A 26,974-nucleotide genomic window follows, 5' to 3' on the forward strand; every position below is an offset into this window, starting at 1 on the left:
ATTGATCAGCGATGAAATAAAAGCTGCAGGGCTGACAAACAAAATCCTTTGTTTTGCTAATGCACTGTAGTCTTTCAGGAATGCAGAACATACTACAGGTAGTCCTCGACTTACGACCATAAAGGAGCCTCAAATTTCTGTTGCTAAGTTAGACACTTGTTAAGTGAATTTTGCTCCATTTTGCGACCTTTTTTTGACACGTTCGTTAAGTGAATCACTGAAGTTGTTAATTTGGTAACACAGTTGTTAAGTGAACCTGGCTTCCCCCTTGACTGTCAGAAGGTCGCAAAAGGAGATCATGTGACCCTGGGACACAGCAATGATCATAAGTATGAGTCAGCGGCCAAGCACTTTAAATTTTGATCATGTCACCAGGGGATACTGCAATGGTCGTAAGTTTGGAAAATGGCCATAAATCACTTTTTTACGTGCTGTTGTAACTATCAGGGTTCCAAGTAACACCCCCAATGAAAGAAGACTCCAAGGCTAGCAATTCCTCAAAGTTACATTTTATTGTTGTTGTTGTTAGTTGCGAAGTTGTGTCCAACCCATCGCGACTCCACGGACAAGGTTCTCCAGGCCTTCCTGTCCTCCACTATCCTCTGGAGTCCATTTAAGCTCAGGCCTACTGCTTCTGTGACTCCATCCAGCCACCTCATTCTCTGCCGTCCCCTTCTTCTTTTCCCCTCCATCCTTCCCAGCATTAGGCTCTTCTCTGGGGAAGAGCCTTCTCATTAGGTCTTTAGGATCTGGCCTTCTAAAGGGCAGTCAGGGTTGATCTTCTCTAGGACTGACCAGTTGGCTTGCAGTCCAAGGGACTCGCAGGAGTCTTCTCCAGCACCAGAGTTCAAAGGCCTCCATTCTTTGGCGCTCAGCCTTCCTTCTGGTCCAACCTTCACAGCCATACATAGCAACTGGGAAAACCGTAGCCTTGACTATATGCACTTTTATTGGCAGGGTGATGTCTCTGCTTTTTAGGATACAGTCTAGATTTGCCTCATATTGGCACATCTGGGAAAACCCAAAACTGAAAGCCTAACCCACCCAAAAGAAAGATCCATCCCCTGCACCTACCATTCCATCACTTGGTTCAATCAATTCATCCTCCCAACTGGAGACAATCACCATTCCAGGCGCAGGCTGAATGTCCTTGACTCCCAGAGAAATGAATGTTGTTATTGTTATGTTGTTATGTTATGGTCTCCACCAACTCCTTGCAACCCCCCCTCCCATTTACTAACCCAGGGTAGTGAGTGTGGCAGCTCTGAAGCTCCAAGGAAAATATGGCTTCCAGGGCTGACAGTAACTTTGAACGGTCACTAAATGAACTGATGTAAGTCGAGGATTACCTGTACTTGCCTGGCGAAAAGAAAAAAAAGTCCGGGATTGATTGACACCCACTGGGAAAAACACTTTCTTAAACTCCATCGATGCTTTGCTCTGCCCTGTCCTTGGTGGGACATCTCTGTAGAGTAGGGTGATCTTGTCATCTTAAAACTCCAAACCTTGGGAAACAGATGTTCCATAACCTTGAGACTGTCTCATCAACATCTGGTATAAACAAATCCTCCTTATCCTTGGTGGTTTTTGGCAAAACCAGATGGCACATTCCAAACATAAGATAAGATAGACTTGTCCTTGGTAAATTCCAGTAGGATGAAAAATGGGAAACAGATGTCCATAAAGATGGTTCAGAGGCTATATCATATCTTCAGTGAAGACCTAACCGAGTGGGTGGTGGCTTTGAAGAGGACCATCTACCATGATCTCTTTGGGGTCCCCTGACTGACTGAATGGGCTCACAACCTTTCTTTCCTTGCCATGTAGTATTCTTGTATTCTTGAGTATTCATGTTATGTTCTTTTCTTATGGGGTCTTGGATTAATTCACGGATTTAGACTGTCTTCAATAGCACCAGCAATAGCACTTAGACTTATATACTGCTTCACAGTGCTTTACAGCCCTCTCTAAGTGGTTTATAGAGTCAGCCTCTTGCCCCCCAACAATTTGGGTCTTCATTTTACCCACCTCGGAAGGATGGATGGTTGAGTCAACCTTCAGCTGGTCAGGATCGAACCCCTGACAGTTGGCAGAGTTAGCTTTCAATACTGCCTTCTAACCACTGGGAAGGAGGGATGTATGGAAGGAAGGGAGGAAGGAAGGAAGGAAGGAGAAGAGAGGGAAGGAAAGAAGGAAGGAAGGAGGGACGGAGGCAGATAGCAATAGCACTTAGACTTATATACCGCTTTACAGTACTTTCCAGCCCTCTCTAAGCGGTTTACAGAGCCAGCCTCTTGCCCCCCAACAATTTGGGTCTTCATTTTACCCACCTCGGAAGGATGGAAGGCTGAGTCAACCTTGAGCCTGGTGAGATTTGAACTGCCAAACTGCTGGCAGTCGGTGATCAGCAGAAGTAGCCTTCTAAGTCTAACCACTGTGCCACCATGGCTGTACTCAGTACAATACTCCTACTGACGTGATCCTTGCTTCTGAACCCAAGAGAATCCTGCCGAATTGGAGATAAATCACTGCTCCTGAGACCAAGAACGTACTCCTTTTTGTGTTGCATTAACAGTTGGTTCAGTTTTTTTAAAATATATTTTTATTGTTTACATATAAATATATTGAATAGTGTAATTGTCCTGGCATTCCACTTACCATAAACCAAAAGTAAAAACAAAATAACATAATTACTATTTTAAACAATGCTAGTGTTGTGCAATAGTTTCTGACCATCATATTCTAGTATGTCAACTTATCTATCATTCTAATACCTACATACACGGGACACGGTGGCTCAGTGGCTAAGATGCTGAGCTTGTCGATCAGAAAGGTTGGCAGTTTGGCGGTTCAAATCCCTAGCAATGTGTAAGAATGTGAGCTCCCATGACTTGTCCCAGCTTCTGCCAACCTAGCAGTTTAAAAGCACATAACAAAATGCAAGTAGAAAAATATGAGCCACCTTTGATGAGAAGGTAACAACGTTCTGTGCACTTTTGACATTTAATCATGCCGGCCACATGACCACGGAGGCGTCTTTGGACAGCGCTTGCTCTTCGGCTTTGAAACGGAGATGAGTATTGCCCCCTAGAGTCAGGAATGATTAACACATATGTTTAACCTTAATAAATACATAATATTTCTTTCCATGTCCATCTAACCTGATTCTTTCACATTCCAACTTCTACCTTATGTTTCTAACCATTGATAGAATCTATTCCATCTTAAATAGTATTCTGTATCTCCTTTATCATTTATTTTTTGCGTTAGTCTGGCCATTTCCGCACAGGCTACTATCTTCCTTATCGTCTACTCTGAAGGGGTGTTTTCATTCTTCCATTGCTGCGCATATACAATTCTTGCTGCGGTCAAGATGTGTAATATTAGATATATTGTCCCTTTATCATAATCATCTGATATAATGCCCAATAAAAAATTCTGGCTTAAATTCTATATGTTGTCTGGTCATTTCTTTCTAAGCACATATGGATTTGCGTCCAAAATTTCCTTGCCTTTATGCAGGTCCACCACATGTGGTAATATGTACCAGATATTTGTTTGCATTTCCAACCATTTGGGGACCTGGTTCAGTTTCATTGGCAAACATGGAACTAAAAAACTCCAACCTGAAATTATTTTACGACAATCAGATCTCTATTTTTGCTTCCACTCCAGAGGCGGGTTGCTGCCGGATTACTGCTGGTTCGGCGGGCAAAAATTTTTTTGAGCACACATGTGTGTGAAACAAGTGTGTATGTCAAAAGCATGTTCTGTGCATGTGTACATTTGCACTTAAAAAGGTCTGCGCATGCGCACGTTATAAAAGGGGGAAAAATACATTTTTTGCAATGAAGATTGTTCTGCGTATACACAGAACCAAAAATGAAGATGGTGCCGCCGCTGTTAGAACCAATTTGGGGGCGTGGCAGGCTGAGTTACTACCTACTCGGCTGAACCAGTCCGAACCCATAGGATCCCACCTCTGTTCCACTCCCTCTTCTCCCATTCCAGATGCATCAGCTGTATGATCAGACTTGACTTCTTCTGATTTGGTGGGTTCAGCAATTCTAATGCTTCCCAAACTGGGGAATTGGCCGCCTCTTGGCTTCCCACACCTCCATTGAGTGTCAGGGAAGGATCGCAGGTGGAACCAGCTTGCAAAGATCTTTTCCATACGAGTATACTCCCTACTAGAAAACCTCTACTCTCTCTTTCCAAGAAAATGTGTCCTAACTCTTTCGAGCTCCAAATTAGGTGGAGACATTCAGAAAACATTCTGGTGAGTGGCCTAGAGGTGGCACTCTTGCCTCAAAATCAGGAGGTGGCGAGTTCCATCCTAGGTAGAGGCAGATATTTCTCTCTCTGGGCACACCGAGAAAATTTCTGCTGAACAAAACTCCGTACTGGTGACAGGAAGGGCATCTGGCCATTAAAATACTCTGCTAGCCTCCATTCAGTTGCCCAGACTCCACCCCACAAGGGATTATGGGGTTGTCATTAAATGGAAATGATGATAATGATAATAATTCAGAAGACTTTATGGGCCTAACTCTGTTTTAGTTGGTTTGGGCCTACCTGTCTGAAGGAGGCAAACATGGCATTTTTAGGGGAACCATAAATACTTGAAGTATCTCTCGTCCTAAAACATGGGCCTATTTAGTTTCCAGAACTACAATTGTAAAAATAAATAATGAGTAAATTGTGCTGGCTCACTGGTAACTTGTGCAAACCCCTCTTGGTTTGTAACAGGTGAAAAGGTGGCATTTGGAAAGGAGGGGAAGAAAAAACAAGACATTGATTTGTGGAAATGTGGTGTCTATTTTTGGGAATAGTTCAATCAGTGATAGCAGCAAAAAACAAAGCCATGATTGCAGAGATGGTAATCTTATTCTTGTTTGTTATAGTCATGATTGGTGCAGTTTCATTGGCTGACACTGAACTAATAATAAGGCGAACCTGAAATTATTTTCAGATAATCAGATCTGTATTTTCCCGCCCCTTTCTCCTCCTCTTCTCAGGTTTACGATAGAGACTTGACTTCTTCTGATTTTATGGGTTCAGCAGTCCTAATGCTTCACAAACTGGAACTGAACAGGTAATCCAACACTTATATATATTTTTTTCTTTCGAAATGCAGTTATCTATTACAGAGCACTTAAAGTGCTCGGTTCTGTTGTAGCCTATATGGCTTGGTGAATATTTGAGTCTTTTTCAGTCTTTTACTCTTAAAATAAATATAAGCCTTTTTGTCCCAAAGGTGCTTTTTTCAAGAGGCAACTGGACTTTCTGGTTTTTCTTTGAAGACATTTCACTTCTCATCCAAGAAAGCTTCTTAAGGAAGAAGTTTTCTTGGATGAGAAGTAAAGGAAAACCAGGAAGTCAGTTGCCTCTTGAAAAAGCCCCTTTGGGACAACTATGATCTGGATGACACCCTTAAAGATGGCTTTTGGTTGATTCTGGTTGTTAGCTCTGTGTAATTTTCTTTTTCTCATCCAGGACTACTGAGAGGATTCTTAAACTGGAAGACCCAAACAGCTTGGAGGATGACATGGGCGTGATTGTGCTGAATTTAAGACTTGTTGTGAAGTCAGGCGATATTAAAAGAAATGTAAGTAAGATCATCAGAGCCATTCTGGGTTTCCTGGTAGGAAGGAAGAGATGGACACAGGGCTGGCATCTGTGGTTGTGTGTCGTGGTGCCAGGCAAATTCATACTACAGTGATACCTCAGTACTCCTCATTAATTGGTTCTGGGAGGCACGATGAGTACCAAAAATAATGAGTACCAAAAACAATGGGTACCAAACACATTTTTCCCATAAGGAATAACGTAGTGAGTCACAAGGTAGCTGAGACAGACAAGTTCTTGCTTGTGCGTTGACTACCAAACAAGTGATGAGTGCCACATCAAAATGCGTTGAGTACCAACTTAGAGGCGTTTCAAAGCAGTGGAGTATCAATGTATCATTGTACAACTATTGGGATCCAGTAAGGAAAAGCCACTGCTTGTCACTGCCTTCCTAGTGGTTTCATGAACACATCGGCATAGTTTTCTTGGCAACAGCCTCAAGATGTTTATCATTTTCTTCCATGGCATAATTTTACGTGCCTGCATGTCCTGAAGAGATGTAGATATATGAGATTGGCTGAGGCTCTTTCATCCAAGTTCCAACTAAATTGGATGCCACTTAACCTCTAAGGTAAAGGTTCCCCTTGCAGATACGTGCTAGTCGTTCCCGACTCTAGGGGGCGGTGCTCATCTCTGTTTCAAAGCCGAAGAGCCAGTGCTGTCTGAAGACGTCTCTGTGGTCATGTGGCCGGCATGGCTCAACGCCGAAGGCCCACGGAACACTGTTACTTTCCCACCAAAAGTGGTTCCTATTTTTTTACTTCCATTTTTACGTGCTTTCGAACTGCTAGGTTGGCAGAAGCTGGGACAAGTAATGGGAGCTCTCTCCATTATTCGATGCTAGGGATTCAAACTGCTGAATTGCCCTCCTTTCTGATCGACAAGTTCAGTGTCTTAGCCACTGAGCCCCCATGTCCCCACTGCTTAACTTCTAATGCCAGATAAAATCCATCAGGCACTTCATCCTGCTGAGGACAGAGTTGATATCACTGAACTAAAAGTGTGAATGAATAATAGAATGACAGAATTGGAAGGTTTCCTGATCTAAAGGATGGGCTTTGGATGTTAAGGCGAAGAAGAGCTAGCCTAAGTACTATCTCTCTCTGCAGCCAGAATCTGCAGGTGTTCGATGTTTGTAATATTTTGCAAGCCGTCGGCTTTTTTCCCAAGCTCCGAGAAAGCCATTATAGTTGGATTCAGACTGTTGGGAACAGAGCATCACTCACGGGTTGCTCTGCTGGAGGATACGGGGAGCCATTTTTAATATTTACTTACTACTATAACGTTCTGGGCTCCCTGAGTAGCCGTTTCGAAGGTTCTTACATTCCCAAAACAGTGCGGAAACAGATGCTGGAGAGAGGTAGTAAAAAGGATTGGTGAGAATTACCGATTCTTCAGCGACACATCTGCACTGAATTGTAGTCCTATCATTTATGGAGGAGGAAGCTCAGTCAGATTCCAACTATTGCAGCTGTTCTGACCTAGGCTTCCCCAAACCACGAAGCAGACTCCTTGTCCTGACAACAAATCCTTTTGATTAAGTTACTGTGAATTCTGCTCATTCACATCCAGCAAATTCTTTCAAGGGTTCAGTCACAGACCTGATCTGGCTTGGAGAGATGCCAGGCCGATATCTGCAAAACTTGGCAAGGAGTCTCGGAGAGTCACGAACCAATGAAGCGAACTGATGGTCTCCTGCAAACTCCACTCCCCTTTCGCTCCTCTTTTATTTCCTCTGGGAGGGGCCATTCATCGTCCACCTGTGGCCTTACTCCCAAGTAAGTTAGCTGTTCCCTTCGTCTGCGCATGCGCACACTGGGAACAGGCTCCAGCTGTTTCCCAGATGTATTCTTGAAATACGCGCAAACATGGAACAATATTTGAAGTGGGACTTGACTGTCAGAGAATAAAGTAGATTTTTTTTAGCTCATATGATTACTAACTATCCCTGCCCCTCTCTCCCTTCCTCTCTCCCTCCCTCTCTCCCTTCCCCCCTCTCTCCCGCTCCCTCCCTCTCCTTCCTTCCCTCCCGCTCCCTCCCTCTCCTTCCTTCCCTCCCTCTCCCTCCCTCCTCCTCCTTCTCCCTCCCTCTCTCCCCCTCCCTCTTCCTCTCCCTCCCTCCTCCTTCCTCTCCCCCCTTCCCTCCCTCTCTCTCCCTCCTTCCCTCCCTCTCCCTTCCCCTCCCTCTCCCTCCTTCCCTCCCTCTCTCCCTCCCTCTCTCTCCCTTCTTCCCTCCCTCTTCCTCCCCCTCTCTCCCCCTCCCTCTCTCCCCCCTCTCTCTCATTTTTGTTTTGCGGATCCTCTCTTGGATGTCCCCTGTTGCACTTCTGGGGTGTGTGTGCATGCAGCGATGGCCAAACCGAAGGAGATGCTCTGTACCGAAGGTAACACATTCTTTGTCCCCATAGTTCTGTTATTGTGGGTTTGTGTTTTTTTTCCCTTCAGTTGGAAAAAAAAGCCAGCCAGCTGCTTGTAGTAATGAAAAGCAGAAATGGGTACGTTGAATGCAGATGGAGGTCCATTTTGCTGAGCGTCTTCTTTCCAGAAGCTTCTTTTTCAGCATCAAACATTGTCAGCACTGCCAAGCGAGGAGCTCCTGTCAGCCCTTCCATAGCAAGAATTCGGTGTCTTGTGTGAAGTTGTTCTAAATTGGAAGCAGGCCTACCAAAATCTGTCAGTACGTCTGGCAGACTCGGGGGTAGGAGAACATATGTTGCGATGTCAGCCTTATATTTCTATCCTTTTTTTAAGGATTGCAGTCTATCAATAATACATCACATGTATTAATGCGCCGGGGAAGATTTAGCACAGATCAAATCCACACGGAATCTACAAGGAGATTCCTGGAATTTAAAACCAGTGGAATAGAAGGGTGTTTTTTTTTAAAGGTTGTCTCTCGCTTTCTGTTCCTCTTTAGCTTCTCTCTGAAGCTTCCGAGGGGGCAAAGAGGATGCCTCTGGGAAGGTTTGCCAGGTGAAAGAGAATTGGTCCCTTCAAAAGTTACCATCAAAGCGACAGAGGGAGGAAATGTGGGTTTTGTTGTATTAACAGAGCTTCATCAATAATTATGCAGTTAATTAAATCAATCTTCCAGGTTTTTCTGTTTTTAGTAGGACTCAAACATTGTCTTGTTTTGTTTTGCTTTGATTCATATGGCCCTTCTTTCTTTCTTTCCTTCCTTCCCTCTCTCCTTCCTTCCTTCTGTATTCCTTATTTCCTCCTCCTTTTTCTATTCCTTCCTTCCTTGAGATTTTGCAGGATCCTTCCCCTGCCAGGCTCACCAAGCCACGCCCACAGAACCGGTAGTAAAAACTTTGAATTTCACCATTGTTTTTAATTCTGTCTTGAATGGATCACCAAATCTGCATTTCTAAAAGTTGGCCTCTTGGTTTCTACTTGGGGTAGAGAGCTGAGGCTCCTGAGTTTCTGTCTCCCTTAAGATTTCCATTTTTCTTTTAGGGGAAATATAACATTCTGCCTTTTTAATATTTCTCAAAGTATTTCATTTTTCTAGGAGTGAAGTGGGTGCTAACTTTATACACTAGGTATTGGGAAGTCCTTTTAGTCATTCTTACAAAACAGAAAGGAAAATTTTTTGTTTGTTGCTGTTAGTCGTGAAGTCGTGTCTGACCCATCGCGACCCCATGGACAACGTTCCCCCAGGCCTTCCTGTCCTCTACCATCCTCTGGAGTCCATTGAAGCTCACTCCAACTGCTTCAGTGACTCCATCCATCCACCTCATTCTCTGCCATCCCCTTCTCCTTTTTCCCTCAATCCTTCCCAGCATTATGCTCTTCTCCAGTGAGTCCTTCCTTCTCATTAGGTGGCCAAAGTATTTTGAGTTTCATCTTCAGGAGCTGGCCTTCTAAAGTGCAGTCAGAGTTGATCTCCTCTAAGACTGACCGGTTGGATTGACTTGCAGTCCAAGGGACTCGCAGGAGTCTTCTCCAGCACTAGAGTTCAAAGGCCTCCATTCTTATGGTCCAACTTTCGCAGCCATCCATTGCAACTGGGAAAACCATAGCCTTGACTATACACACTTTTGTTGGCAGGGTTTTTAGAATGCTGTCTAGATTTCCAAAACCTTTCCTCCCCAGGTGCAAGCGTCTTTTAATTTCTTGGCTGCAGTCCCCATCTGCGGGGATCTTGGAGCCCAGGAAAATAAAATTGTCACTCCTACAAGGAAAGATTAGGGAAGGAGAAATCCTGTACAGGCTTTTGTCATTGTGTATTGCTGCCACTAGAGGGCAGTCAGGTCTCAGCACATGGTGCCCATGCTGTCAATGGATATATAGAAGGATTTTTTTAAGCTTCTGTGGGCATCCCAGAGCCACTAAAGAATTTCCCAGCAAGCCTACAGTACTTGGGCTACTCTTGACAAAGCAGTATTTCCTTCTTTATTGATTCTTCTGCCACAGTAAAAGGCCGGCGTTGTACATCAATAACTATCTTTAGTTAGGAAACACCGAGCTGGGGAAACATTGCTGGCACTTGCTCCCTTTCTTCCTTTCTCCCATTTTCTCTCTCTCTTTTTTTTTTCTTTTTTTTGTAATGGATCATAAAGTCAACAAAGGAAAAATAAAAGAGAGCAGGGAGGATCCCAATATTTTGGGGAGTAGCTGAGAGGCTATTGGAAGAAGCAATGCACTAAGCAATCTTCCCTTTGTTTGGCATTGTCTTCACGAGCTAGACTACAAGGTCCATCAGCCTCAGCCAGGCTGCGTATTTCCCCCGCTGGTTTGAAGTTTAGGTATCGGCTCCATGTTCAGGCACCACAAAACTTTCTTTTTCCTGTGCATGTAGCATTTTTTAAAAACCTCACAAGCAATCCCATTTTCTAGCATCATGGAACTAGGTTATAAGTTCATTGGTTATTTAAAGTAACTGAATTATATCATTTTGACAGCACAGATTGCTTTTAGATCCAAGTGATATGTAAATATCACCAGCAATATTAATCAAAGCTCTGTAAGTCGTAAAATAAGAGGATGATTTTCACTGTCCTTGGATTGTCCAGCCAGGAGACCTTCGATCTTCTCCCCATCGGAGTTGTTTGTTAGGATACCTCCTCCGTTGGCATTCCTCAAGACTTCTTGTTCCATTTTAATTCTTTTTTAAAGCTTTTTCTCAATGCAACTTTAACTTTAAATGTGTTTTAATTGGCTTGAAAGTTTTTTAAAGCAAATGTTTTTAAAATGACATAATGGAGTAACAGATTTGAAAGGGACCTTGAAGGTCCTGTAGTCCATCCCCCCTTCAAGCAGGAAACACTATACCATTTCAGATAAATAGTTGTCCAATCTCTTTTTAAACACCTCCAATCTTGGAGCACCCACCATTTCTGGAGGCAAGCTGTTCCACTGATTAATTGTTCTAACTGTCAGGAAATTTCTCCTTAGTTCTAGGTTGCTTCTCTCCTTGATTAATTTCCACCCATTGCTTCTTGTCCTGCTCTCAGGTGCTTTGGAGAATAGCTTGACTCCGTCTTCTTTGTGGCAACCCCTGAGATATTGGAAGACTGCTATCATGTCTCCCCTAGTCCTTCTTTTCATTGAACTAGACATACCCAGTTACTTCCTGCAACTGTTCATATGCTTTAACCTCCAGTTCCATCATCATCTTTGTTGCCCTTCTCTGCATTCTTTCTGGACTCTGAACATCTTTTATACATTGTGGCGACCAAAACTGGATGCAGATTCATATGATCTTGATTCTCACCCTCAATTATCCAGGATCCCACCAAGTCTAGAAAGAACAAGACTAGAATAGAATAGATGAGTTGGAAGGGACCTTGGAGGTCTATTGAGCCGAGGTGGCGCAGTGGTTAAATGCAGCACTGCAGGCTACTTCAGCTGACTGCTAGTTCTGCAGTTCGGCTGTTCAAATCTCACCGGCTCAGGGTTGACTCAGCCTTCCATCCTTCCGAGGTGGGTAAAATGAGGACCCGGATTGTTGTTGGGGGCGATATGCTGACTCTGTAAACCGCTTAGAGAGGGCTGAAAGCTCTATGAAGCGGTATATAAGTCTAACTGCTATTGCTATTGCTTCTAGTCCAGCCCCTGCTCAAGTAGGAGAACCTATACCATTTCAGATAACTAGCTGTCTAGTCTCTTCTTAAAAACCTCCAGTGATGGAGCACCCATGATTTCTGAAGGCAAGTGTGGTTAATTGTCCTCACTGTTAGGAAGTTTCTCCTTAATCCCAGGTTGCTTCTTTCCTTGATTAGTTTCCATCCATTGTTTCTTGACCTGCCCTCTGCTGCTTTGGAAAATAAGTTGAACCTTCTCTTCTTTGTGGTAGACCCTTAGATATTGGAACACTGTTGTCATTGATAGTGATATTGATTTTAATATATAATTATAATATATTTAATTATTTAAATTCAATATATTGATATTGAAACACTTCTTCAGAATTAAACAGATCCAAAATTCATAATGTTATAAGAAGCTCTGTTTACCCAGAATGTGGATTCGTCTGCTGCTTATTTTAAAAGTCTTGGGTTATACTAAGATTTTCTTCAGTAAAATGGGTAAAAATTACACAGAACAAAAAAAGAAAAAAAAATGTTAAACATGAAAAAGGGATGGTTCTTTTCTGATCCAGCCTTAGCAGAACCAAGAAACAGACACCTTGTCCCAAAAAAACCCCTTTTTATTTAGCTACTGTGAATTAATGGCACTGAAAAGTCCAGGCAATAGTCCTTCAAAGGGTTAGCTGCAGTAACAGACCTTATCAGTTCCTTGGGATAATTGAAAGGCATGAGCTCCCAGCTGCAAAGCTGCAAATTAAGTGCTGGCAAGTAGTCTTTGAGGCATGAAACAGGGTGAGCCAAATCTTCAGAAATACAAACTGTTGTCTCCTACAACTACCACTCCCATTTCCTTCTATTTATTCCCCAGCCAGGGCAGGACCATTCAGCATCCACATGTGCCTTTCTTCCTGAGTTGACTCCTTGTCCTCAGTTGTTCTCCTCTCCTAACAGCTCTGCACATAAGTGCATCTGGAATAGGCCCCAGCTGTTCTTCCTCCCCACTTATCTCAGCTTCCAAAGGCGGCTGCCTGTCTGGTGGCTGGGAAATGTCAGAGGGCCTTGGCTCTATCTCTGTGTCTGATACAGAGCATCCATCCGAGCCTTCCCCAGACTCCAGAACTGGCCCAAGTTCCTCCCCAACCTCTTCATCGTCCAAGTCTGGTGGGCCACAACGGGTTCAGACTCTGCCTCTAGACTCATTCCTTTGTTCCCCCAAAATAGCCTTCCTTTTTGTGTGACCTCACAGAAAATAGAAATTGATCTATGCCTGAAGTTTAGAATTTTGTCTGGAAGTGTGTCTAGCCTTTTAGAGAATCATAATTGTAAACAGTATAGGATTGTCTTGAGCGGTTTAAGAGAACATGTCAGGGTTCCAAATAGCATCCAAAAGTAAATCAGAGTCCGAGACAAAAGATTCCTCAAAGTTCCAATTTATTAAGAGAGCCATGTTGGCACAAAACCCAAATCTGAAGCCTTCTCAGTTTTCCCACCCAGTTGAAAGTTCCAGATCTTGCCCCCACACCCACAAGTCCATCACATAGCCTAATCTCCCGCTGCTATGCTGGCAGTTCCACCCATCCAGTTCCAGTTAGGTGCAGAGACAAAGGATGACCTTGACTTTCTAGGAAGAATTTTGTTATGGCTACATAGCATCTAACTCCATACAATCCCCCCCACTCCCATTTTCCCACAATAGAAAATGCATAGTAGAATAATAGAAAGTGTGGCAGGCCAAAGATCCAAAAGAAAAGGTGACTTCCAGGCCCGACAGAACACCAATTTGCATCCAAAACTGGTAACCTTCCTTCCCATGGCAATCTTTATTTTTCCATGCTCTGGATATCCTCCCAAACCATCAAATATGTGGACCAGCTAAAAAAAAAAAGGGGGATTCCCTATTCTAGCAGCAGTTTTTCTTATCTGAATTTCCATTAATGCTCAGAAACTGTTTGCTTTTGTTATTGTTCATCTGTTAAGCAATCAATTATTACTGTTTGGATTATTAATTTATTTTGCACTGCTTCTTTCTCAAATCAAGTGACTCGGGCAGCACACCACCATTGATAGGACTTAGTTTCTCTTCGTTGCCCAAGTGATGATAATGGGTAAACATTTAATTAATTTTCAGTTTTTCTCCATTCCCCTGTGAGGTTTAGCAGTATTTTGACGGCGGGTGAGACGGTAATAACTGGAACAAGCCCGTTCTGAAATTCGTGGAAGATGGAAGGAAGGAAAGAAAGTAGAAGCAGATTTGCTGCTTTCTGGGCCAGTGGTTTTCTTGGGAGGTTTGGCATGCAAGAGGCAGTTGTCAACAGCTTCATTAGAGCCTCTAATCTCCGGTTGGCTTTGCGTAAGGGACGGAAACCTTTGCAGAGTGAGGCACGCTTTGCACCCTCAGAGGGCACCGAGTGGGCGAAGGGCTCTTGCTCCAAGGATGCGAACCCCCGGCCTTTTCTCCTGCCCGCGCCACGTGTGCAGAAGCCAAACCAAATTGATTGCCACCTTGGTGTTCAAATAATTGGATAAATTGGCCGCAGAAACAAATAGGAGTTGAAGCAAGGCCAAAGAAGGAAGCCCATCTCCCTTCTGTGTGCGTGCAATTCTTTTTTTTTTTTTTTGCCTCCCATCCCACCTCACTGGTTTTCTTATTTTTATTTGTCCATCTCCAAGAATTCCGCTTTGGGCTATTGTCCTGTTGAAGCATTTTAAACAACTATGGGATTCTACTGCATGTGTGCTCATCTGCCTCCTTTCATTTGTCTAAATTTTTTTTCTCTCTCTTCCTATGGGAAAAAAAAACACTTCTCCGGAATGGTTATCCTGCCTAATGAGCAGAGCCAGGGGTGGGGTGGGGGGGCACCGAGGCGTCCCAACGAGAGCCGCAAACCATTTTCCTTTCGGGCTGGGTTGCTGCTTTGACCTCTTCACAGGTCTTTTTGTCCCCCCTGTCACATCTTTGAAAGGACAGGAGTTTGAAAGACGGCTTCATCTTGGCCAGGGCAGCTTCTGCCGGAGCATCGTCTCAACACATCAGAAGTTTCGCGTTTGAGGGTTTGGGAAACATCTAAGCAAAACACAACAAATAACCCAACTTTTGGATCAAGCGCTCTGGCTGTTTGCGAGTTCCGTTAGGACACGCTAAAAAAAGGCGTGACCGACTTCCAAAATTTAAACGTGGCTCCAACAGAAGACGTTAGTTTCTTCAAAACGTACTGGTTTTTTTCCCAATAAACGAGGGTCATCTATAAGAGCTTGGTCAAAAGATTAGCTTGGATACTCTTGTATGGCTTCCCTCTCGCTTGTCAGAAGGTCGCAAAAGATGATCACATGACTCCAGGACACTGCAACCGTCATAAAAAGGAGCCAATTGCCAAGTGTCTGGACTTTGAATACATGAGCCATAAACCATAAAAGCCATAGAAAAGGATGCCATATTCAGAAGGATAGAATCAAGATCACGTGAAGTGTTAATACCACTTTATAAGGCCTTGGTAAGGCCACACTTGGAATTCTGCATGCAGTTCTGGTCGCCACAATTTTAAAAAGATGTGGAGACTCTAGAAAGAGTGCAGAGAAGAGCAACAAAGAGGATTAGGGGACTGGAGGCTAAAACATATGAAGAACGGTTGCAGGAACTGGGTATGTCTACTTTTGATGAAAAGAAGGACTAGGGGAGACATGAGAGCAGTCCTCCAATATCTCAGGGGTTGACACTCAGAAGAGGGAGTCAAGCTATTCTCCAAAGCACCTGAGGGCAGGACAAGAAACAAGGGGTGGAAACTAATCAAGGAGAGAAGCAACTTAGAACTAAGAAGGAATTTCCTGACAGTGAGAACAATTAATCAGTGGAACAGCTTCCCTCCAGAAGTTGTGAATGCTCCAACACTGGAAGTTTTTAAGAAGATGCTGGATAACCATTTGTCTCAAATGGTATAGGGTTTCCTGTCTAGGCAGGGGGTTGGACCAAGAGACCTCCAAGGTCCCTTCCAGCTTTCTGTTCTGTTCTGTTCTATTCTGTTCTATTCTATTCTATTCTATTCCTATTCCTATTCCTATTCCATATTTTATGTTCTGTTCTGTCCTATCCTGTTCTATTCTATTCTTATTCCTGTTCCATTCCATACATACAATTATATTATTCAATTATTATTCTATTCCATTTCCTATTCCTATTCTATATTTTCTATTCTGTTCTGTTCTGTTCTTATTCCTGTTCCATTCCATACATTCAATTATATTATTCCATTCCATGCCATGCCATGTCATTCTTGCGTGTGAGATGGGAAGACACATTTTTGCTTTAACAGCTTGTTTCCTGATGGAATCTGAGGCGCCTTCCAAAATCTGCCTGCTATGCCACGAGTTTGCATCCGCTTCCTAAATAAAAGGCAGTCCTCTACAATGCATCTTTTGGAGCCAACTTTCTGGCCAGCAATGCTGCTTTTGATTCAAAACTCCAAATATTTTCTTTCTTCCCTTCCCTGCGCCCTTCTATTTTTTTCCCCTTTCCTCCCCTCTCTGAGTGTTTCATTCCTGTAACACACCGAGTCTCTCAAGAAACAAAAAGAAAAGAATTCAAAGAAAGCAATCCCAAAGTGTGGGGTGTCTATTATGCCTTTCTGGGAAAGGCATAGATTTTTAAAAAAATCTCCTTTCCTCCCCCCACCCCTGCAGAACAAGGAGGGGAGGGGAGGAACCTAGGGAGGCCTAGCCTGTGTGTGTGTTTGTGTGTGTGTGTGTGTGTGTGTGTGTTCAAAAGCAGTGGGAGGAATGGCTTTGGATGGGAAGGCAGCAAGTGCGGCATCCAACCCGGCTGCCTTATGCGCGGAAATGTTCAAAGTGCAGGGGAGATAGATAAAGCCCTTTGATGGGGGAGTGGATATTTCCCAGGGACATTGCAAGCCATAATCCAGATGTTCTCCTCTAATGCAACGAGTGTCCATGGAAAGGCGAGGAGCTCCTCGCCAAATGGAGCCGGCTGCAGACTTTGGCCCTTTCCCTCCCCTGCTGTCTGGCCATATGGAAGCAATCTCCCGGTCCTTTTTAATGGCCAGCCTTTAGATTCCCGTTTTTTTTTTCCCAGGGACCCTCCCGGAGCTCTGAGCGGGCCTGGCTTTTTATGGACAAGCGAGGAAGCCCAGCGCTTTCCAAGACAAACAGTTTTCCATTTGGAAAAGGGGGGAAAAAATAGGGAGCCACACAATTATTTTTTACTGTGGAAGATATTTTGTATGGAAGGGCCAGCTTTTCCGTTAGGCAATTGGCTGACTGCAGCTTTGATCTTTGGGTGACATTTCTCTCCCACTCCTCTCTCTCTTTCTCTCCCTCCTTCCCTTCCCCCCCTCTTTCTTTCCTTCTTTCCTTCTTTCTTCCTTTCCTCTGCCCTTTCCTTCCTTCTTCCCTCCCTCCTTTCTTTCTTTCCTTCATTCCTTCTTCCCTCCCACTTTCCTTCTTTCCTTCTTCCCGCCTTTCTTCCATTTTATCTTTCTTTACTTCTGCCTTCCTTTTTTATTTCTTTCTTTCCTTTCTTCTTCCCTCCCTTCCTCCTTTTTTCTTTCTTCCTTCTTCCCTCTCTCCCCCTCCCCCTTCCTTCCTCCTTTATTTCTTTCCTTCCTTCCCCCCTCCTTCCCTCCATCCCTCCTTCCCTCCCTCCCTCCCTGCCTTCTTTCTTTCTTTCTTTCTTTCTTTCTTTCTTTCTTTCTTTCTTTCTTTCTTTCTTTCTTTCTTTCCCCTCCCACCTCAAAGGATGGTTCAAAGGGAAAATGGGAGAGGAGGGGGAAGAGTTTTCTGCTGTGAGGGAGAAAAAAATATGTCAGAGTACAGGTAGTCCTCGACTTACAACAATTTGTTTAACTTTAATGACTGTTCAAAGTCACGGGGGCACCGAAAAAAGCGACTTACAACCATTTTTCACACTACAATCACGGCAGCATCCCCATGGTCATTCGATCAAAATTCAGGCGCTTGGCAACTGGCTCACATTTATGATGGCTGCAGTGTCCCTGCGGGTCATGTGGTCCAGATTCAGTTAACAACCGTGTCAGTCACTTAGCAACCGCAGTGATTCACTTAACAACTGGGGCAAGAAAGGGCATAAAATGGGGCAAACTGACTTAACAAATGTCTCACTTCGCAACAGAAATTTTGGTCTCAATTGCGGTCATAAGGAAGAGAGAGAGAGAAGGAAAGAGGCATGGAGGGAGGGAAGGAGGAAGAGGGAGAGAGAAGGGAAGAGAGAGAGCGGGGAGAGGAAAGACACAGGAAGGGAAGGAGGAAGAGGGAGAGAGAAGGGAAGAGAGAGAGGGGGGAGAGGAAAGACACAGGAAGGGAAGGAGGAAGAGGGAGAGAGATGGAGGGAGGGAGGAAGAAAGAGAGAGAAGGAGAGAGAGAGAAAGAGAGAGAAAGAGAAGGAAAGAGACATGGAGGGAGGGAAGGAAGAAGAGAGGGAAAGATACGGAGGGAGGAAGAGAGGGAGAGAGAGATGGAGGGAGGGAGGAAGAGGGAGAGAGGGGGAGGGTGAGAGGGAGAGAGAGAGAGAGAGAAGGAAAGACACAGGGTGGGAGGGAGAGGGAGAGGGGGGAGGGAGAGGGGGAGGGAGGGAGAGATGAAGGGAGGGAGCAAGAGAGGGAAAGAGATGGAGGGAGGAGGAGGGAGGGGGAGGGAGAGAGGAAGAGAGGGGGAGGGAGAGGGAGAGAGAGGAGGGAGAGAGGGGGAGGAAAAGGGTGAGAAAGGGTGTGTGAGAGAGGGGGAGAGAGAGATGAAGGGAGGGAGGAAGGGAGAGAGAGGGGGGAGGGAGGGAGGGAGAGAATTGTTTGGTCATCTCTCTTAGTCATTTCCCAGTTGGACTATTGCAATATGCTCTCCAAGGGGCTGCCCTTGAAGATTGTTTGGAAGCTACAACCGATTAGAGTGCAGTGGCTCAAGCAATGGTGGGTGTATCTCAAGGCACTTGCATATAACATCTGCATGAACAGCTGCTGTTAGTTGCCAATTGGCTTCACCTTTAAGCCTTTCATCTTTTGGGTATCTTAGGGACCACTTTCCCCCAAGAACATCTGTCTACCTAACAAGTTTCCCTCGATTGGCGACATGCACATCTTCTCAGTTCCTCTGAAATTGTGCCCCCTCTCCTGGTGTGTGATCACAATTTCCCCCTCCTGCCTTTTAGGAAATTAGCCACAACCTGATCATTCCATCCAATCCGGGCAATTGCTTTGTTGTCACTTCCTCTTGGGTCACGCGATGGAGTCTTTTATTGTTATGGTTAATGCCTCCACCCAGGATTCCCAGTTCCATAAGAACATTATGTAGTTGTTGCTTCTTTTTTTATTTTTGTACACTGACTATATGGCTTAAAACCAATTATACATCGGAGGCTTGTAGGCTGTTCAGTCTTGGTAGATTGGAGTGGCCTACCAGCTCTGTAAATAAATAAATGGACCAGCCTCTATTTGCAGCTATTCCTCCGAGTATTCTCCTGTTAATAAGAAGGGTTTTAATCTCAGAGCAGTGATAAACGGAATTGGAGGGCAGGAGACGCTGCGGCGAAAAGGAGCTTGAAGTGGGAAGAGTTGGCAAACAATTCTAAGGTGGGGAAAAAAGGTAGTAGAAGTAGCTAATGTGAGTTTATAAAAAGCTTAGTGAAGATCTGAAAACAAGGAAGGAGGCTTTAGAAGGGAGAGGTTGCTAAGGAATTTAGCAAGAAACTCCCTTCTGGACCAAAGTCCAAAAAGGCTAAGAGAAATTTTATTTTATTTTATTATTTTATTTTATTTTATTTCATTTTATTATTTTATTTTATTTTATTTTATTTATTTTATTTTATATTATTTTATTTTATTATTTTATATTATTTTATTTTAATTTAATTGTTTTATTTTATTTTATTTTATTGTTTTATTTTATTTTTTATTATTTTATTTTATTTTATTATTTTATTTTATTTTATTATTTTATTTTATTATTTAGTCAAGCATGTATTAGATAATAGATATAAGTATAAACATGATAGGAATACATGAAATGAATACAAATACAAGGGAACATTAGCACAGGGACGGTAGGCACATTGCTGCGCTTATGCACGCCCCCTTAAAGACCTCTTAGGAATGGGGTGGGGTCGACAGTAGACAGTCTGAGGTTAAAGTTTTGGGGGTTTGGGGAAGAAACCACAGAGTCAGATAGAGCATTCCAGGCATTGATGGCCCTGTTGCTGAAGTCACATTTTCTGCAATCGAGTTTGGAGTGGTTTACCATCAGTTTGTATCTATTGTGAGCTCGTATGTTGTTGTGGTTGAAGCTGAAGTATTCATTTACAGGTAGGACATTGTAGCAGATAATTTTGTGTATTACGCTTAGATGAGACCGAAGGCGGCATAGTTCTAAATTGTCTAACCCCCAAATTTCAAGTCTGGTGGCATAAGATATTCTGTTGTGAGCAGAGTGGAGGACTCTTCTCGTGAAATATCTCTGGGCTCTCTCGATTGTATTAATGTCCGATATGCAGCACGGGTTCCAGACAGATGAGCTGTATTTGAGAATTGGTCTAGCAAAAGTTTTGTAGGCTCTGGTTATCAGTACAATATTACCAAAGAAGAAGCTATGCAAGATTAGGTTAACAACTCTTAATGCCTTTTTGGCAATGTTGCTACAGTGAGCTTTGGAACTTAGATCATTTGAGATGAATACTCCCAAGGTCCTTGACAGAGTGAGGGCCATCTACAAGGTCATGTCCACCCAGTTTGTATTTGGTGTTCTGATTTTTTTTGCCAATGTGTAAGAACAGAGGATTTGTTGGAATTCCTGGAAGCCAAGCACTCAAACATATCTGCCACCAACAGGCACATAGAGATAAACAACATCTACATACCGTTCAAAAGAGACAATCAAAAAGCCTTAAAAAGTCAGCTTTGAGTTGTTGGAAAGTTGTTGTGGAACACTTAAGCCATTCAGGACACTTTTAAAAGGAAATCTATACATTTACGTAATCAATTTATGTAGTCACCCATCTCACAATCGTGACCTGTAGCGTACATAGCATTAAAACCAAACCAACCAAGGGAAATAATAAAAATAATGACAGCTGAGGACAAATCAGGAAGCACAAATTCACAGTGATGGGCACAACTGACCTCTAAACCTCATGCCTGAGGGAACGTCCAGGAGAACAGTCACATTTAGAGACAAAATAAATCCACCTTTTAATGTCCTCTCCCTTTAAATACGTCAATAAACGCAGAAACTGGGTGGAAACAGTTTGCTGATGTGTGTATGGAGGAATATCACAGGGTACAAATAGAATAATTTGGTTCTTCCTCTAGGTGAGGCTGTACACTCCTGCTTTCAGTTTCAGTCGCCAAGATTCAACCTTTAGACACCTTTGGCCTGGTTGACCGAATTAGAATAACAGAATTGGAAGGGACCTTGGAGGTCTTCTAGTCCAACCTCCTGTTTAGGCAGGAAACTCTATGCCAGTGATGGCGAACCTTTTTGTTGTTGGGTGCCAAAAATGCAAGGGCCCATAATGCAAAGTCCTCCCCCACGTGTGCATGTGCGCACCCCTCCATGCTCTCCCCACCCCGTGCACCCCAAACTGCTCACCTCCAAACTGATCTTGGAATTTCCTCTGGAGGGCCAGGGGAAGCCGTTTTCAACTCCGGAGCATGGGGTGGATGAAAAATGGGGCCAAAGGGCCAACCGGAAGTTTGGACATAATGATCCATTTCAGGCTCCTGGGGGGCCTCCGGGGGCCGGCGGAGGCGGTTTTCGCCCTCCCCAGGCTTCAGAAAAGCTTTCTTGGAGTCTGGGGAGGGTGAAAGCAATCATTTCCAAACTTCCGGTTGGCCAGTTGGTCTCGTTTTTCGCCCCCCAAGCTCCAGAGGCTTTCCTGGAGAAGGCCAAAAATCAACTGGCCGGCATGTGCATGCATGATGGAGCTGACATGCCACAGCTTCCCAAATTGTCATTTTTTTTCCTCCCCCAATTTTAGGCAACCTTCATGAGGACCAGCAGGCTGGTGGACACGCTGCAAAAAAACCAGTTGTGGAATGGAACAGTGACTGCGGCTTTGCTGGAAGGAAGGAACATTCCCATGGGGACCATGACCCACATCTTCGTTTTGTTGAAAATGGGCCAGGAAAAATTCCAAAGCAAGGTAAGAGGGATTTGAGACATGTCTGCGGCCAACTGGTGTGATTTGAAGCGAGTCTGTCCATATTATACACTCTATTGCCCAAAGTATTCGCTCACCTGCCTTTCCTCGCATATGAACTTACTGTAAGCGATCTCCCATTCCTAATCCATAGGATTCAATATGACGTCAGTCCACCCTTTGCAGCTATAACAGCTTCAACTCTTCTGGGAAGGCTGTCCACAATGAGTGTGTTTATGGGAATTTTTGACCATTCTTCCAGAAGCATATTTGTGAGGTCACACACTGATGTTGGACGAGTTTACGTGGCCTACCACTTCGTTGTTGTCGTTCCCAAACACTTCCACATTCTTATAATACAGCGGACAGTTGACTGTGGAATATTTAGGAGCGAGGAAATGTCACGACTGGATTTGTTGCACAAGTGGCATCCTATCACAGTTCCACGCTGGGATTCACTGAGCTCCTGAGAGCGACCCATCCTTTCACCAATGTTTGTAAAACAGTCTGCATGCCTAGGTACTTGATTTTATACACCTGTGGCCATGGAAGGGATTGGAACACCTGATTCTGATTATTTGGATGGGTGGAATACATCCAAATGAGCGAATACATTCGGCAATATAGTGTATGTCAGTCATACCTGAACTATAATTTAATATACAGATTTGTATCATACAACGATCTGGAGTCATTCTATGTAGATCAGGGGTCCCCAACCTGTGGGGTATGGCTCACTACTGGGCCATGGCCTATTGGCCACTGGGCCACGTGAGTAGCTGGCCAGTTTGCAAACATGTTGTGCACGTATGCCTCCACTCATGAGCATTGTGCGGGCACTCACCGCCCATTTTGCATGAGTGTCACTGGAAGTGTTGTGAGCACTCATGGCCCCATTCAGGCAAGCGGTAGGTATTTGCACACGAGCACATGCGCGCACATGCTCCTACCCCTCCCACAAAACCTTTCCCCCCTTCAACCCACTCCAGGCTTCAAACTTGGAAAGAGTGGATAACTCTGATGTAGCAATAGCACTTAGACTTATATACTGCTTCACGGTGCTTTATGGCCCTCTCTAAGCAGTCTACAGAGTCAGTCTAGTTGCCCCCAAAAATCTGGGACCTCATTTGACCCACCTCGGAAGGACGGAAGGCTGAGTCAGCCTTGAGCCTGGTAGGATTCGAAGTGCCAAATTGCAGGCAGACGGCAGCCAGCAGAAATAGCCTGCAGTACTTTACTCTAACTGCTGCGCCATTGTGGCTCATAGACCAGAGTCTGTCTCTACCTCAGCTGAATCCCCTTCTAGATGAGTCGGTTTCAATTTCCCGAATTCCCCATACAGCATGGTTCCAGCTAAGAATTCTGGGCTTTGAAGTCCGGACACTTGGAAGATACCAACCTTCCCCAACTGCTGATTTCAGAAAACAAGCGAAACCGAGAATTACCAACCCTCTTGTTTACTGACAAATAGGCTTTTCCCTATCCCTTCTCTGGCCTTTCCAATCCAAATAGACAGTCCCCATTGGCTATAACCCCCATTAGGCTTCAAGCTCCCCCACAAAAGCCTTTGTGTTTAATAGGGTAATTACATTAACCGTACTAAATACGTTTGGATTTAATGGAATGTAAACAAGCACAGCCTCTGCCCCAGCTCTCTCTCTGCCTTCTGAGGCAACTGGCTGTTTCCCCGGATATGCAAATATGCCTGGCCCTTTGCTTTTGGTGTCAGAAGTTTAAATTTTCCCACATGTTGTATAAAAAGTGGTTGTCCCCCCCCCCCCCGCCACTTCTGTGTTGCAGAAGGCAGTTGTTTCCTGTTCCTACTTGTTGGTCTTAAAAGTTTGCCTACCTTTTTTTGGTGTGTGTGTGTGTGTGTGTGTACATTTTTTTTAAAAAAAATATATAGATAAAAGCTGCAATCTTTTGAAAGAACGATAAATCTTATCACCCTGTGTTTTCTAGACACTTTGTAAGAGCGCGAATCCACAGTGGAGGGAACAGTTTGATTTTCACTACTTCTCCGACAGGAAGGATGTACTGGAAATTGAGATCTGGGGAAAAGATAACAAAAAGCACGAAGAAATTTTGGGAATGTAAGTGGCCTCCTTTTATTACCACTCAACGTGTTTTGCAAAGCTTTGGAAGACAAGGTTGAATGTAGGCTCTCTAGATAACTCCGTGGTGGTGTAATATTTTAATTGTTGTGGGTTTTCCGTCAAGAACCCTGAGAGCTGAAGCTTCTCAAAATCTCACTCAAGCATTGCTGACACAGAATCTCGTCCGAGCCTTCCGCAGACTCCAGGACTGGCCCATGTTCCTCCCCAACCTCCTCACTGTCCGACTCTGCCACCAGTTCTGCTGGCCGCTGGCAAGCTACAACACCCAGGAGAATTTTACTGAAACTCTATTTCCAGGGGAAATGTTAAGAGCAATGTCCCTATCATTAAATAGAACAGGAAGTGATAGCAAGTGCAAAGTTTCTGAGCCTGGGACTTCTCTCAGCTGCGCAGGCCCTGTGTAGATGGGGGTGCCACAAACTTCTTAACCCCTCCCTCCCCCGCTTCTTTGCAAGTGGCTACTCCCAGAATTATTCCTCCTCCAACTTTTCTGTGATGTCTGCTCCGGGTTCCCTGAACGGATTGCCTCCTTAAGCTTTACGAGATTCTGCTTCTTTCCAACCCCCCTGACCCTCCCAATGCTATAGGGCTGGCTTATTTACCAGCAGAGCTCTGGCAAAAGACAATATGGCTGTAGCCATTCTGGTGTTAAATAGTTGCAAAACCGTTAGAACAGGGCTTGGGAGTCTCTCGCCATGGGGAAAACCGTTTTGAAAGCAGGACCACGGCGGTTTTATGATGTGCTCCGGTCCTCGTTTGGAACAGCTGCTGCTGGGATCCCTGGCCTTCTATTGGATCCTCACCCGATAGTAAGAAAGGGACAGGATGGTTCTATTGCTTAGACAGGGAGAAATAATCACTGTGCAAACAATTAGACTCCCAAGTAATTAAACAGCTTGATTGTACATTAAACTCAAGATGTGTTTGGCTCTTAGCAAAGTCCTTCTCCCACTTCCTCCTCCTCTTTTTGAATCAGTTCAATTCAATTAGTCGTGTCTGTCTGTCTGTCTGTGTGTGTGTGTGTGTGTGTGTGTGTGTGTGAGAGAGAGAGAGAGAGAGAGAGAGAGAGAGAGAGAGAGAGAGAGAGAGAGAGAGAGAGAGAGAGAGAGAGAGAGAGAGAGAGAGAGAGAGAGAGAGAGAGAGAGAGAGAGAGAGAGAGAGAGAGAGAGAGAGAAATATGATCATGTCTTGATATGCTTTCTATGGATCCATTCCCTGGAATTGTTTGGCCACCAATGTTGACTGTATTGCAGTTCCTTAGCTAAGTGGTACAAACAAGCAAATAAAAATATAAATTCAGACACATCAGCAATTAAATATTGAAACTGCCAGCCTCTACTGTAAGTCTTTCACCACTCCTGTTTCTATTTTATTTTATTTTATTTTATTTATTTTTTATTTATTCAGTTTGTCACTCATGTGCAAGATAACAGGAAGAAGAATAAACATGAATAAGAACACAGGGAATGGGTACAAATAAATGGGGACAGTAGGACAGGGATGGTAGGCATGCTGGTGCACTTATGCACGCCACCTTTACGGACCTCTTAGGAATGGGGTGAGGTCAACAGTAGACAGTTTAAGGTTAAAATTATGCGGGTTTGAGGATGTAACAACGGAGTTGGATAGAGCATTCCAGGCATTGACCACTGTTGCTGAATGTGTATTTTCTGCAATTGAGTTTGGAGCGATTTACCTTGAGTTTTTATTGATTGTGTGCTTGTGTATTATTGAAGCTGAAGTAGTTACTGACAGGTAGTAAATTGTAGCAGATAATTTTGTGTACTACGCTTAGGTCAGACCGTAGGGGTTTGCAGTTCTAGGTTATCCAAGCCCAAAATTTCAAGCCTGGTGGCATAAGGTATTCTGTGGCGAGCAGAGGAGTGGAGTTCTCTTCTCGTGAAACACCTCTGGACTCTCTCAATTCTAACGTAGTCTCCATCTCACATTGGAAGACCTTTGTAGGAATGAGGTTTAATACCCTGCACTGGTATGGTTACACTTGAAATGCTGTGTCCAGTTTGGTCACCATGATCCCCAAAAGATGTTGAGACTTTTGAAAGAATGCAGAGAAGATTAACAAAGATGATTAAGTGAATGGAGGCTAAAGCATAGGATAAAGGGTTGTAGGATCTGGGTAGTCTAAGGAAGAGTAGGACTAGGGGGTGATGTGATGGGGGTGATGTGATAGCCGTGTCCCAATATTTGAGGGGCTGACACAGAGAAGAGGGAGATTAATCTGTTCTCCAAAGCACCTGAGGGCAGGGCAAGAAGTACCAGATGGAAACTAATCAAGGAGAGATCCAACCTAGAAATAAGGAGAAATTTCCCATCAGTGAAAACAATTAATCAGTGGAACAATTTGCCTCCAAATTGTCGTGGGTGCTCCATCACTGGAGGTTTTTTTTAAAGAAGAGACTGGACATCCATTTGTCCAGAATGATACAGGGTTAGACTAGAAGACCTCCATGGTCCCTTCCAACTGTGTTATCATACAATTAAAATTGGATAGAAACTTCCATAACATAGGAACTTTGGAACTGATCTTTGTCTGTTCAGATGAAACTGTCAAGACAATTTTTGAAGAGCTTAAGATTCTCTGGAACGTAGCAGTCTTATGACAAACAATGATAACCATCTTGTTACATTTTTATCTTATTATAAGCAATAAGAACAAGCCACAACTGAACAAGCATTTATTCAAGACGGTGTACATTTATACCCATCCCCATCCTATTCTCACCATCCTTGTGCACTGCGGTGTAACGTTCAAGTGTCACAACCAAGGAGTTATTTTCATATCCACCAAGAAGAATTTTGTAATACCAGTTCTTCAACGCACACTTTGATTCTTTTATTCCTTCTGCAGATTAACAGAGTTGTAAGGGATCTTGTAGGTTACCTAGTCCAACCCCTCACCCAAGCAGGAGACCCTTCATCATTTCTGACAGATGGCAGTCCAGTCTCTTCTTGAAAGCTGCCAGTGATGAAGCTCCCACAACTTCTGTTTCATGGGTAGATTGTTCTCACTGTCAGAAAATCTC

At 44.0% G+C, this 26,974-nt stretch overlaps 1 protein-coding gene across 2 annotated transcripts in view; it reads left to right on the top strand.

The window, feature by feature from the left end:
• The window catches only part of MCTP2 (multiple C2 and transmembrane domain containing 2), a 160,599-nt gene that overhangs the window by 59,862 nt on the left and 73,763 nt on the right, over nt 1-26,974 (top strand). For both annotated transcript variants that reach the window (XM_087704361.1, XM_087704362.1), the window contains exons 6-10: nt 5,019-5,095; nt 5,497-5,608; nt 7,977-8,012; nt 21,652-21,816; nt 23,776-23,906. In XM_087704361.1, coding sequence (XP_087560487.1) covers nt 5,019-5,095; nt 5,497-5,608; nt 7,977-8,012; nt 21,652-21,816; nt 23,776-23,906 — 521 coding nt within the window. The remainder of the gene's footprint in view (nt 1-5,018; nt 5,096-5,496; nt 5,609-7,976; nt 8,013-21,651; nt 21,817-23,775; nt 23,907-26,974) is intronic.

The sequence above is a fragment of the Thamnophis sirtalis genome, unplaced genomic scaffold, assembly GCF_051295495.1.
Source record: "Thamnophis sirtalis isolate CommonGarterSnake01/CBP01778 unplaced genomic scaffold, rThaSir2_p1.2 scaffold_2, whole genome shotgun sequence".
NCBI lineage: Eukaryota > Metazoa > Chordata > Lepidosauria > Squamata > Natricidae > Thamnophis > Thamnophis sirtalis.